The 12,098-nt window shown below is 44.8% G+C and overlaps 1 protein-coding gene across 7 annotated transcripts in view; it reads left to right on the forward strand.

Annotated features, from left to right (window-relative positions):
- The window catches only part of ERC1 (ELKS/RAB6-interacting/CAST family member 1), a 291,605-nt gene that overhangs the window by 127,401 nt on the left and 152,106 nt on the right, over positions 1–12,098 (forward strand). For 2 of the 7 annotated variants that reach the window (XM_060245766.1, XM_060245768.1), the window contains one exon: positions 880–933. The exons of the other annotated variants lie outside the window; for them this stretch is intronic. In XM_060245766.1, coding sequence (XP_060101749.1) covers positions 880–933 — 54 coding nt within the window. The remainder of the gene's footprint in view (positions 1–879; positions 934–12,098) is intronic. 7 annotated transcript variants of the gene reach the window in all.

A 12,098-nucleotide genomic window follows, 5' to 3' on the forward strand; every position in this document is an offset into this window, starting at 1 on the left:
AGGAATGTGACTTGCATATTTTTTGGAAGGATGCTGTATTCTCAATCTGATTTACGGAAGAAGAGATTAGTTTGTATTTATTTCATTTAGATAATTATTCCTCACTTTTATTCCCAATGAAAGCCCAAAAGGGCTTGCAACATCCACCTTGTCTCCTTTGTTTTATCTACACAGAGCATCCATGTGTGGTACGTTAGGCTGAGGGAGGGTGAATGCCCCAAAGTTATCCAGTAACCCTCCATGATAGAGTGGGGATTCAAACCTGGCTCTCCCAGATCCTAGTGTGACACTTCAACTACTAACCACAAAGGCTTTTTAAATGCTCTCATATGTATATTTAGGGCTGAGTTAATATTTTTGTTGTTGTTGTTCAGTCGCACAGTCAAGTCTGAGTTAATATGCCATTTATCGAATATAGTTTCAAAATGGTACTGAACGAATTTACTCAGTGACTTGTTGGCAAGCCATCATTAACTTTTTGCCTTCTCTTGCGAAACTTTGTATAGTATAATAGTTTGCAGTAATCTATTGCTCCCTATAGAGGGATTTTCTTAATTATTCCTACTTTCCACTTTGGGGGAAAATGTGACCCATCAATGTGTAGAAGTTTGTCTTAATTTGTTTTGTAAGAAGTGCTTCATAAGAATTCAAAGTGAAAACATTAAAATAAAGGTGATAGTTTTGGTTCTGTGTTTTAAGAACAGAAAAGCACTCTTGTGTGTTTAAATTGTTACATCAGTCCTAGACTTATTTGGCTTTGTACTTGTTGTAAATGTACAAATTCTTAATCTAACCTAAGTTGACCATTCTGCTTTTAATTGCATGCTTTCTTCTATTTGCCTTGCTTTCCGCCATTCTGCTTCCCATTGCCTGTTGAAGCTGCTAAACGAAAGAATGCATGAGGTCAATCATTTAGGCTATAAATGGCTCAAGGTACGAGGAAGTCTCATTTGTGTTTGTTCCCCCTCCCATCTTTCCTGCTGTAACGTTTAGTAGACCAATCCTCTGTGGCCCTGTTTCGTTGCCTGCCCTTCTTCTTGTGGTTGTGGTGATTTGACATGTCAGTGGGTAACTTTTCTGGCAGATTCCAAACCTTTGCAAACATTAAATCTCTGGCCTAGGTCCACTCTAAGCCCTCAAAGGCCATCTGAAATTAGTCTAACGCCACTTCAATCCTGTCTCAGCAATTGAATAGCAAATTGAAGGAAGTGTGTTTAGTCAGTCTTGGAGCTTGCCTTGAGAATATTGGTGAGAACAGGGCCAGTGCTGGACTTTTTGGTGCCCTATGCAAGGCTACCTACTTGCGCATCCCCCCCCCCCAAAAAAAAAAAACCAATTGAAAAAACAGAAGAAATGTAGGGAAAATGAAGAGCACCAAACTTGAAACTTTTTACCTTTTTAATTTACCATATTTAAATTTTAAAAAGAAATTATGCTGATGAATGAAATACAGTCCTGTTATACTGGGCAGACAAGCCCAACCGCTACAGTTGGTGGCGGTGGAGGGGGGAAACTACACCTTTTCTGAAGCTCATCTAAGCAGGGGACTGCAAGGACATACAAACACAAGCAGCAGGATTGTTCAAATGGAATCTCCACCCTTTTGCTTGCCATTCCTGCTGTCCTCTTCTTTCCTCTTGGTTGCAGTAACCCCAGAATGACCGAGGCACCTGCAACACAATGGAGCTGCTGCGGGGAAGGGGTGTCGTCTGAACATCTGCTCCTGCTAAATAGTGCCCATTCCAGACCCACTGAGATCCTGGCCCACAATGGCTAGGTGCATCACCTGCAACTACTGCTGCAACGCCCTCTACATGGGGCTGGTCCTGACTCTAATTTGGAGGCTGCAGCTGGTGCAAAATGCATCAGCCAGGTTGTTAATGGAGCTACCTGTACAGGAGCACATTCAACCTCTGCTGGAAACATTACACTTGTCAGTAATGATCGGGACCACGGAGTACAGAAACTTAGAAAGAAACACACTCCATTTACAAAATAGTAACAATGTGTAATACAAACTGCATTCACCAAAACATCTTGAATAAATAATTCACTAATGCAGTTACAAAACCATCCCGTGCACAACGTAGCTCCTGTCCAGTATTCATAATAGTTTATGATGAGTCTGATGAAAAAACAGAACTGGTCCAATTTCGTTTTGGATGTACTATCTTTCCTCAAGGGACCGTCTTGTCATATATATTGGAGCAGTAGACTTGAAGTGCCAAAATTTCCTGACTTAAGTTTTTTTTTTTTTTTAATTCATGGAACCCCCTCTACCAATTTGTATCCAGCAACTGAATGCTGTGGTGTTCCAGATTCATTTCAAGGTGCTGGTTATAACCTTTAAAGTCATCTATGGCGTGGGACCTCTCTATCTTCTGCACCGCCTTTCCCATACGTATCCCAGAGAGCACTACATTCCGGGCCCCAAAATCTTCTTAAAATCACCAGACCGAAAGAAGCTCTATTATCCATTGCCAGAGCATTCTTGGTAATAGCCCCTGCTCTGTGGAATGCCCTCCCTGCCACAGTTCCACAGGGCCTGTCAGACCGAATTGTTTAAACTTGCTTTCAGCGGTTATGGGGAGGTGGTTGTTATGCCACAGCACTGGCCATCTCACTGAACTGAAAGAACTGAAACCAACAACATTGGAATCAGAGTATCAATGTATATCTTGGATGTAATGATTGTAAAATGTATGGAAATGATTTTATTGTATATCCTGTTCTTAAGTTTTATGTTTGTTTTTTCTGTTGTGAGCCACCCTGAATCCATTAGGGGAGGGCAGGATATAAATTTTATAAAATTAAAAATAAATAAAATCCCTCTCCCCTATGCTGCTGCAACCTCTGCTCTCCTCCAGCTCCTGGCAGGGGTCTCCAGCGGGTGCCCAGAAGTGTGAAGGCTCATAGGGATGGTCAGGAGGTGCCATCTTGACAGATTGTAGGACAGGTCAAAGGACAGGCAAAGCGGGGGAGGTCTTTGATGCCCAGAAGGCTTTCTCAGGATCCTAAACAGCGGGAGGGGAGGAGGGGTGAGGGGCCCCTGTGGGGGAGCAGAAGGCAGCACACGCGGGATGGATTTGGAGCCCTGTGATGGCAAGAAAGGGACAGGGCATGCTTCTCTGGAGGCTCACATGACAAGGGCAGCAAAGTTGGTGCTTTAACTGTTCTGCATCAGGCAGGTGGCGCTGCTGGGTTGGCTCCTTTGCACAGGCCCTGGAAATTGTAGTTCACACTGCCGCCACCTCTCCTGCTACTTCTGTGGTGAAGGAAAATCGCTTTCTCATTCCAGGCCTCTGGCAAAGATTGTGCTCTCAGGTGCATGGGCAGGGGGGTGCCCACTGCCCCCTCCAGCCAGATGCTGCCTTATGCAATGGCCTACTTGACCAACTCCCTAGCGCCGGCCCTGGGTACAAAGAAAGTCTTTCAAGTTAGCTGTGTCAAGTAATACTCAGGAACCAAAATCCTTCAAAAAATGTATGCCCTTAACTTTCTGCCTCATTGATCAAAATTTGGTCTTGTCAATTAATCAGCTATGCCTTTAAGTTATAAAATCCCTGTTGTTGCAGCTCCCACTCCTCTCTTCTCTCATAAGAAGAGCAGGATAAGAGTGTGCAAGTCCCAGAAGCTTCTCTTGTATCCACAAACTCCCCTGAATGTTGGTGAGGGAGAGCCCCCACTCCTTCAGAATTCAAGATAAGCAAAACAAGCATGTTCTCCATGTCTTTTTACCTCAGAAGAATAATATATGAACTGAGGCACAAGTACAAAACTGCCCTTATTTGCAATAATAAATAAAATGTTTAGAATAAAAAATAAAAATATTCTTGCAAGTTGCATTCTGTACGCAGTTTGGCTGGCTTGTTGGAGAAGGGATTCTCTTTTAGAATACTGTCGCTTTGACATGCTTTTTTCATTAGTGCAAATTCAAAGTCTTGTTCCCAGAACTAATGCAAATTAACAGCTGGAAGTATTGTGACGCTTTTAAGTAGGCTTTTCGTTGACTAGTTAACTTTGCCCACAAAGTAGGTTGTCTACTGTATGTTTGGCTGCCATCTTTTGCACAGAGTAGTGATTATAACTTGGATAAACATTTCAGTGTTAAAGTAAAATAAGCTGCTGCTTTAGCCACAGGGCAGCTTCATCCAGCTAGTGATCCAGAAGCCGGGAAGGATTGAAAACAGTTCTTACTAGTTACAATACTGGATGCCAGTATATAGTCCCATGTAAAAGCCAGACATTCAGTTGCTTAGTTCTTCATTTTCCCATGGCCTGATTCAAATATCTGGTGGATTAGAGACCACAGAACAGCTCCTTTTCCTTCTCAGGAACACTTCTCCCATGCCAGCAAGGCTCTGTTTGTTATTTGCATGGCTTCCTTCACTTTCCAGCTCTTTTAACAAGCTACAGCTGCTATTCTTCCTCTTCAGGTCTGGCAACTTAGGCAGACTTGAAAAATGGCTTCCTATTTGCATCCAGGGAAGGAATTCAGCTCTTTCACAGTTTACACAGGAGCAAGGGTTATACACGTTGTTATACTATCCTACTTTGAAGATTATGCTGGTAGCATACTTCCCTCTACACAAGTCTGTACCTCTGTCGCCATCTTTCTACTTTAAGCAGGACATACTTAGTTGCTGTAGAGGAAATGGCCTTATTTATTACTGTATTAAATATTTTGTATTTTTGCTTTGTGTGCCGTGCTCCAAAAAAGACAACCATAATTTTGGTATTAAGCAAATCATCCCACCCCACCCCACCCCATTTCTGGCAGACAAATAATATCACTAAAGTCCAGGTTCTTTATGTTTTCTCTTTCTCTTTGTAAAGATTCTTTCCATAATAAGACCTTCACATCTTCTCTGTAATGTCTGCTGTTAAGAAAGCTTATCTGTGTCTAATTCAAAAATTGTGATCTTTTATATATTAGTTCCAATAGAGTGAACAGCCATTTTTACTTGCTTTGTTTATCTATCTAAAGAGTCTAGATGTAGTATTCAATAGAAGATGGGTTGTGACTGGCCCTAGACCACACGGAGGTCCTGAACCAAGCTGGTCCTGCTGTTTTCATACACATGGATAGCAAGATAGATAGACAGATAGATTTATTGTCATTGTTCTCAAAAAAGAAAATGAGAGCAACAAAATGAGGTGCTCTTCCACAAACATACCAAGAGAACCTGAGATTAAGAATGTTTCATTTCAGACAGCTCCCTTTGTCCCTTAGGTCCAAATTTCAATTTACATCTACCATGTGATTACGTTGGATCTTCATTGTGGTCTCTGTGCACATTTTTGCAGACAAAAATTTTTGCAGACAAAATCACGTCGCTCCGCCAGGACCTGCCCATCACCTTGGATACAGTATATGAGCCCGAGGCCCCGTGCCTGTCTTCCGATTTAACCCTGGATCACTTCGACCCGCTCAGCCTGGAGGAAGTTGACGGAATCCTCTCCTCTGCATGCCCTACAACTTGTGATTTGGACCCATGCCCCTCCTGGCTAATTAAATCCTGCCTGAGGGAGCTTGAATGTCCTTTATGGGACATCATAAATAGATCCCTCTTGGAGGGGCGTTTTCCATCATCTCTAAAAGAGGCTGTGGTCCATCCCCTCTTGAAAAAAAGTACAGCAGACCCGGCCGAATTGGCAAACTACCGGCCGGTCTCTAATTTACCGTTTTTAGGTAAAATCATAGAGAGGGCAGTGGCGTCACAGTTGCAGAGCTTTCTGGATGACGCTTCCATCCTAGACCCTTGCCAATCCGGCTTTCGCCCGGGTTATGGGACGGAGACAGTACTGGTCGCCCTGGTAGATGATCTTCTACGGCATCTGGATCGGGGCAGTGTGGCGGTGCTGATGTTGTTGGACCTGTCGGCTGCGTTCGACACGGTCGACCATCGGCTACTGACCCGCCGCCTCGCCGACGTAGGGGTGAGGGGGTCTGCCTTACAATGGCTCTCCTCCTTCCTCGAGGATCGGGGACAAAGGGTGGCAATTGGGGGCGAGCTGTCCCAGAGGCGCACACTGGACTGTGGAGTGCCTCAGACTGCACCACTGCCGATGGACCTACAGTACCTGTTATCCTTACAGGCCTCGGGCCTCAGCTACTCTTTCCTAAAGGTTCATATGTCGGCTATCTCTGCCTTCCATGTGCCTGTCGAGGAACAGACTGTTTTCTCACACCATCTATCGAAATCCTTCCTTAAGGGGATGCTTCATCTACACCCCCCAGTAAAACCTCTCATACCAGCATGGAGTCGACATTTTTCATCTGAAGCGGGCTAGGCAGTTGGCCCCTTTCCTGGAGCGCCGGGACCTGGCAACAGTGATCCATGCGACAGTCACCTCAAGATTGGACTACTGTAATGCCCTCTACATGGGGCTGCCTCTGTGTCGAACCTGGAAGCTGCAGCTAGTGCAGAACGCAGCGGCCAGGCTGTTACTAGGACTCCCGAAATGGGAGCACATACAGCCGAGGCTGCGCGAGCTGCACTGGCTGCCAGTTTACATATTACCTTTAAAGCCCTATATGGTCGAGCACTTGCCTACCTGAAGGACCGTCTCTCCCCATACGAGCCCCAAAGAGCACTGAGGTCAGCAGGGAAGAACAAGCTGACTATCCCTGGGCCAAAGGAGGCGAAATTGCAAAACACTCGCGCATGGGCCTTCTCCGTTGCAGCTCCGTGCCTGTGGAACCAGCTCCCGGAAGAGGTGTGGGCCCTGCAGAGCCCGGACCAATTCCGCAGGGCCTGCAAGACCATCCCCTTTAGGCAGGCCTTCGCATACTGCTGACAAAGGATGGCCGAACTGATGATCCATCAAAGTGACTCTATATAATGATTTTGCCATTATGTAAACGGACAGAATAGCGCCAGGAACATCATTGTGTTGTTATATTATATAAACTGGAATGGTTTTAAGATTATTGATTTAAACTACTGTATAACTTTTAATGCTGTTTTAAAATTACTGTATTTATTGTATAATGTTTTATCTGAATGTTGTTAGCCGCCCTGAGCCTGCCTAGGCGGGGAGGGCGGGATATAAATAAAATTTATTATTATTATTATTATTATGGAGTCTATTGTTGGTTCTCTCCCAACTTATGAGGCCACCTTTTGAGCCTTTGGCATCTGCAGCCCTGCACCTTGTCTCCTGGAAAACCACTCTCCTCGCACTCACGTTGGGCAAATGAGCCAGCAATCTCAGTGCCTTCTGCTCCGATCCACCTTACACAGTATTCCACAACAATAAGGTGGTCCTCCGAGTGGATCCAGCTTTCCTACCCAAGGTGGTGTCCACCATCCATCTTTCAGGCTCTACCTCACTACTGTTTTTTCCTGACCCCAAGGACTCAGGCTAAAGGGCACTACACATGCTGGATGTTAAGCGTGCCCTAGCATTCTGTCTCTCTCATACACACCCCCTCCGTAAGGTTCCCAACCTCTTCATGGCCTACGGCACCCCACAAAAAGGCTTGTGGATATGTACCCAGAGACTGTCCAAGTGGGTAGCCAATGCCATTTGCCTGTGTTACGGGACTGCCAAACAACCCTTACCTACAGGTCTTAGGGTTCACGCAACCAGAGCCGTCTCGACCTTGTCAGCGTTCCTTGAGGGCGTCCCCCTGGAGGATATCTGTACGACTGCATCCTGGTCATCCCTGTCTATGTTCATCTCCCACTACGCCTTGGACATTCGTGCTAGGCGGGATGCCTCCTTTGGCCAAGCTGTCCTCAAATCCATCTTCCACTGATACAGCCTCAGGTGAGTGCCTGCCGAAACTGTGAGTATGCAAATGTGCCAGCACCCACCACCTTTTTTCTTCTTTTCAGCTTACTAATCACCCATGTGTGGGACTGCACAGAGACCACGATGAAGATAAACAGGTTGCTTACCTGTTACTGATGATCTTCAAGCCGTCTCGACCTTGTCATCTGTGCAGCCCTGCACCTTGTCTCCTGGAAAACCACTCTCCTCGTTGCACTCACGTTGGGCAAATGAGCCAGCAATCTCAGTGGTCATCTGTGCAGTCACACACACACACCCAGCGTTCCCCTCTGCTGGCTCTTCCTGGTCACATATTTTTTGCTTTTGCCAGTAGTGGCTGGAAGAAACTGAGTGGGAGGTGCGTCTTCCGGTCGCTCCAGGCATGCACAGTCATGCTCCCCAGAGCGAAACGGAAGTCGCACCAAGAAGGACGCTCCTAGCGAACTGTTGGAGTCTCCGAGGTATGGATCCATTGCCAAAGGCAAGACCCATGTGTGTGAATGCACAGATGAGCACTCAAAGATCATCAGTTACAGGTAAGCAACCTGTTTGTCTGAAACTTGGGAACTCAATTTATAAATGCTGCTGGGGTCTACTTCAGATTGAGAGTGCAGTGCGGAGGAGCAAGGGCTTCTGCCCTGCCACCATTCTGCAACCTGAAATGGCCATGGGGGCATTATTTCTCCCATCACGGAAGGCTGCATGTGCACTGAATGCTTTTGCATGCAGCTGTCCAATGAGGCATATAATGTTCCTGGAACCTTTTGAGTTGGGAAAACAGCACAGGAAAAGGCGAGCATCCCTCCTCTCCCCACGCCACTATCCTGATCTGAATCAGGACCCAACAGTACTTTTAATGTGAGTTTGTATGAGAAACTTACAGGTTACCACATAATAGATGTAATCTGTAGTTTGGCCCTTAGTGATCCATCTTGAATTACTGACATAAGCTCCTAGACAAATGGCCAAGCAGTATTTTTTTTTCTAGAAAAAAATTTGAACCGCAGGAGCCAATTCTCATGCCTAGCACTTAAAGTTTAAATGTACTGAAGTTTAACTGTGGGTTATTCTTTGACGTTGCATATATAAGAAATATCACAGTAAGTGCCAGATGAGCCTCAAAAGGGCATAAAATAATAATAATAAACTGTAAAATAATAACAGTAAAATTATCGGGACTCATGACAAAGAAGCCCTCAAGAGATTTCACTAGGCTTTCCACAACTTCCACCCCACCATCAATCTAACTATGAATTACTATACACAAGAAATAAACTTCCTGGACACCACAGTATAGCTACGTGAGGGGCACACAAGTACCATATTATACCAGAAACCAACAGATTGGCAAACAGATCTACATGCTTTAAGCTACCACTACAACCACATCAGACAGTCTGGAATGATTCCCAGAGACAGCTTGCTATGAGATAAGCCCAAAGAAATTACAGGAAAACACCACAGATGGTCACAACTCAAGCCAGTTCAATGCATTATTAAAGACCTACAGCTCATGCTGGATAGGCGATAGGGGAGGGACCGTGGCTCAGTGGTAGAGCATCTGCTTGGGAAGCAGAAGGTCCCAGGTTCAATCCCTGGCATCTCCAACTAAAAAGGGTCCAGGCAAATAGGCATGAAAAACCTCAGCTTGAGACCCTGGAGAGCCGCTGCCAGTCTGAGTAGACAGTACTGACTTTGATGGACCAAGGGTCTGATTCAGTAGAAGGCAGCTTCATATGTTCATAGTGACACTTCCCTCACAATAGGCACTGGGGGGGGCAATGTTTTCTTGATTAAAGATCATCTGCTAACCTAAAACAACTTCTCACCTGCAATAATAAACTATTTAACAGTAATATGGACTCTGATACCAAGGCCTGTAACAAACCAAGTTAAATCACTCCACTTTCCAATATATAGGACAGATGGACTCACATTCTAGTTGTATCTGAAGAAGTGACTGATGAAAGCTCATACCCTGCCACAGATTTCTTTTTAAGGTTTATTAGATTTAGATCCTGCCCTCCCCACCAAAGCAGGCTCAGTGAGCACGTCCACTGCCGCCCCAACCTTGCCCAGGTTTCCCAAGGCTCAGGAAGCCTCAGCAAGGTTGGGGAGAGCATGGCAGCAACCACCATTGGAGCCAAGCTCCGAGCAGCCCATTACCGTGCTTCTCTCCCCTCGGAAGCTGGGGGTGGGGAGCGGGGCTCTTCCTGGAATGGCAGAACCCCCAGCGCCGGGCCTGAGTGTGTCAAACAGACCACCTGCAAGCTGGAGGTATCAGACTCACAGAGGACCTCCCCAGGATGCTTCTAAGTTTGGTGAGAATTGGCTGGGGGTGGTAGGGAGTATCAACCATGAGGGACAGCCGTTGAGCCAAGATATGATGGGAGACATACTTCTAAGTAGTTTGTCCACTTCATTAGGGTTCACAAACTGAAATTCATCCATAGAATTAGTACCATATTGCACTCCAGTAGCATCCTGAGATTGTAGCAAACCTGTTCATCACCCTCCAAGGCCTGAAATTAGAGTCCCTTCACAACCCAGAAAGGCTGTGCTGCATGGCATTGCGGAGACACAATGGTGGCAGAAAAGTAATCTGACTTTGCTGCCATAGAGCAGGCACAATAACACGCTCTTAGCTATGTTTGATAATATTCACACACACAAAAAATTCCACTTGCTCTCTAGCAGTCTGCCCAGCTATTTTGTCATACCAAACTCTTCAGTGTACCAAGGGCATTGTGATCTTTGGAATGTATGGTTGGATACAGGTCACTAAGTTAGAATAGAAAGGCAAATGTAGTGCAAGCACTGAGTCGCTATCGACCCATGGGGTGTTGTCACATCATGATCTTTTCATGGCAGACTTTTACGGGGTGGTTTTCCATTGCCTTCCCCAGTTATTCACACCTTCCCCCCAGCAGGCTGGGTACTCATTGTACCAACCTCAGAAGGATGGAAGGCTGAGTCAACCATGAGCTGGCTACTTGAACCCAGCTTCTGCTGGGATCGAACTCAGGTCATGAGCAGAGCTTGGGATTGCTGTACTGCAACCTACCACTCTGTGCCATATAGCCTTCTAGAAGTGACTGGAAGAAGGTAGAAGACTCTGTGTTAATGTGTCCTGGCTGCACCGATGGACCTCCTGATGGCACCTGGGGTTTTTTGCTACTGTGTGACACAGAGTGTTGAATTGGATGGGCCATTGGCTGATCTAGCATGGCTTCTCTTATGTTCTTAATCTGGTAGAATGGATATAGGCTTTTCATGACCACAAAGGTGGGCCTGAAGACAACGTCTAATGAAATTTTGGTGTTCAGCGTGATCTAGTGAAGTTCAGTACCTATCCCCATACAGAGTTTCTGTATCTAGTTTTACAATAAATAAGGAGCAGCTACATTTTTTCCTTTGTTTATGCTATCTTCTCTAGCTGACTCCACAAATTCCGGCCTTGCCAGCCTTAATATATCACACATACAAGCGTTTTGTATTTGTATCGTATCCATAGTCAAAATCAGAATGCTATTAGCTTTGTTATTAAGAAAGCAAGGTTTTTTAGTTTAAAAATGCAGTAAAAGATGATGAGAGACCAATATTTAATAAAGCCAAAATCATTCTTCATTAGTGTGTCTTGAGATACCCAACACTGTTTGTGCGGTCTTTCAGTATAAAGTTTCAGAATAGCTGGATAGATATTCTTTAGCATAGGATGAAAGCTGTTGAAAAATGTATTGGCTGGAAGCAGTTGAGAAATGTATTGGCTGTAACATTTGACAGCATCTAAAACATCTTAGCATTCTCTTGGAAAAACAAGATTTGCAGTGAAATTATAATTCATTTTTTGTTAAACTGTGTAAAGGTTCTTATTAACTTGTGATTTTAAGTATACCATCTGCCCATGCTTGGCACTTGGCACAATGTGTTCTTCCACTGTAATGTGTAACTTGGACAATTAGACTGCATATTTGAGCCCAGCCTTAGTGTGTACATTTTGTGTCCAAACTACTCAAAACTTTGGCATTATTTAGACGTTACAACAACTATTTGTTTCTCTGTGATAGGCACAAACACGGCTCCCCCTTGCCATGCTTTCATTCTTCCTCCCTCTGCAAAAACACAGCAAAAAAAATTGTTCATTCCCAATTCAAACAAACAGCTGTTTGACATTTGAATGAAACCTTCCCATTCTTGGGAAACACTCTGTTCAGGAAAAAAAAATTGCAGTAATTTATGGAACCCCCAAAATATCCATTCAGTAACAAAGTAGCTCCTGAGTGTGACTGATTTTTAAAGTATCTTCTGCTTCTGAGAAC

This window comes from Heteronotia binoei, chromosome 8, assembly GCF_032191835.1.
Source record: "Heteronotia binoei isolate CCM8104 ecotype False Entrance Well chromosome 8, APGP_CSIRO_Hbin_v1, whole genome shotgun sequence".
In the NCBI taxonomy this organism is placed as follows: domain Eukaryota; kingdom Metazoa; phylum Chordata; class Lepidosauria; order Squamata; family Gekkonidae; genus Heteronotia; species Heteronotia binoei.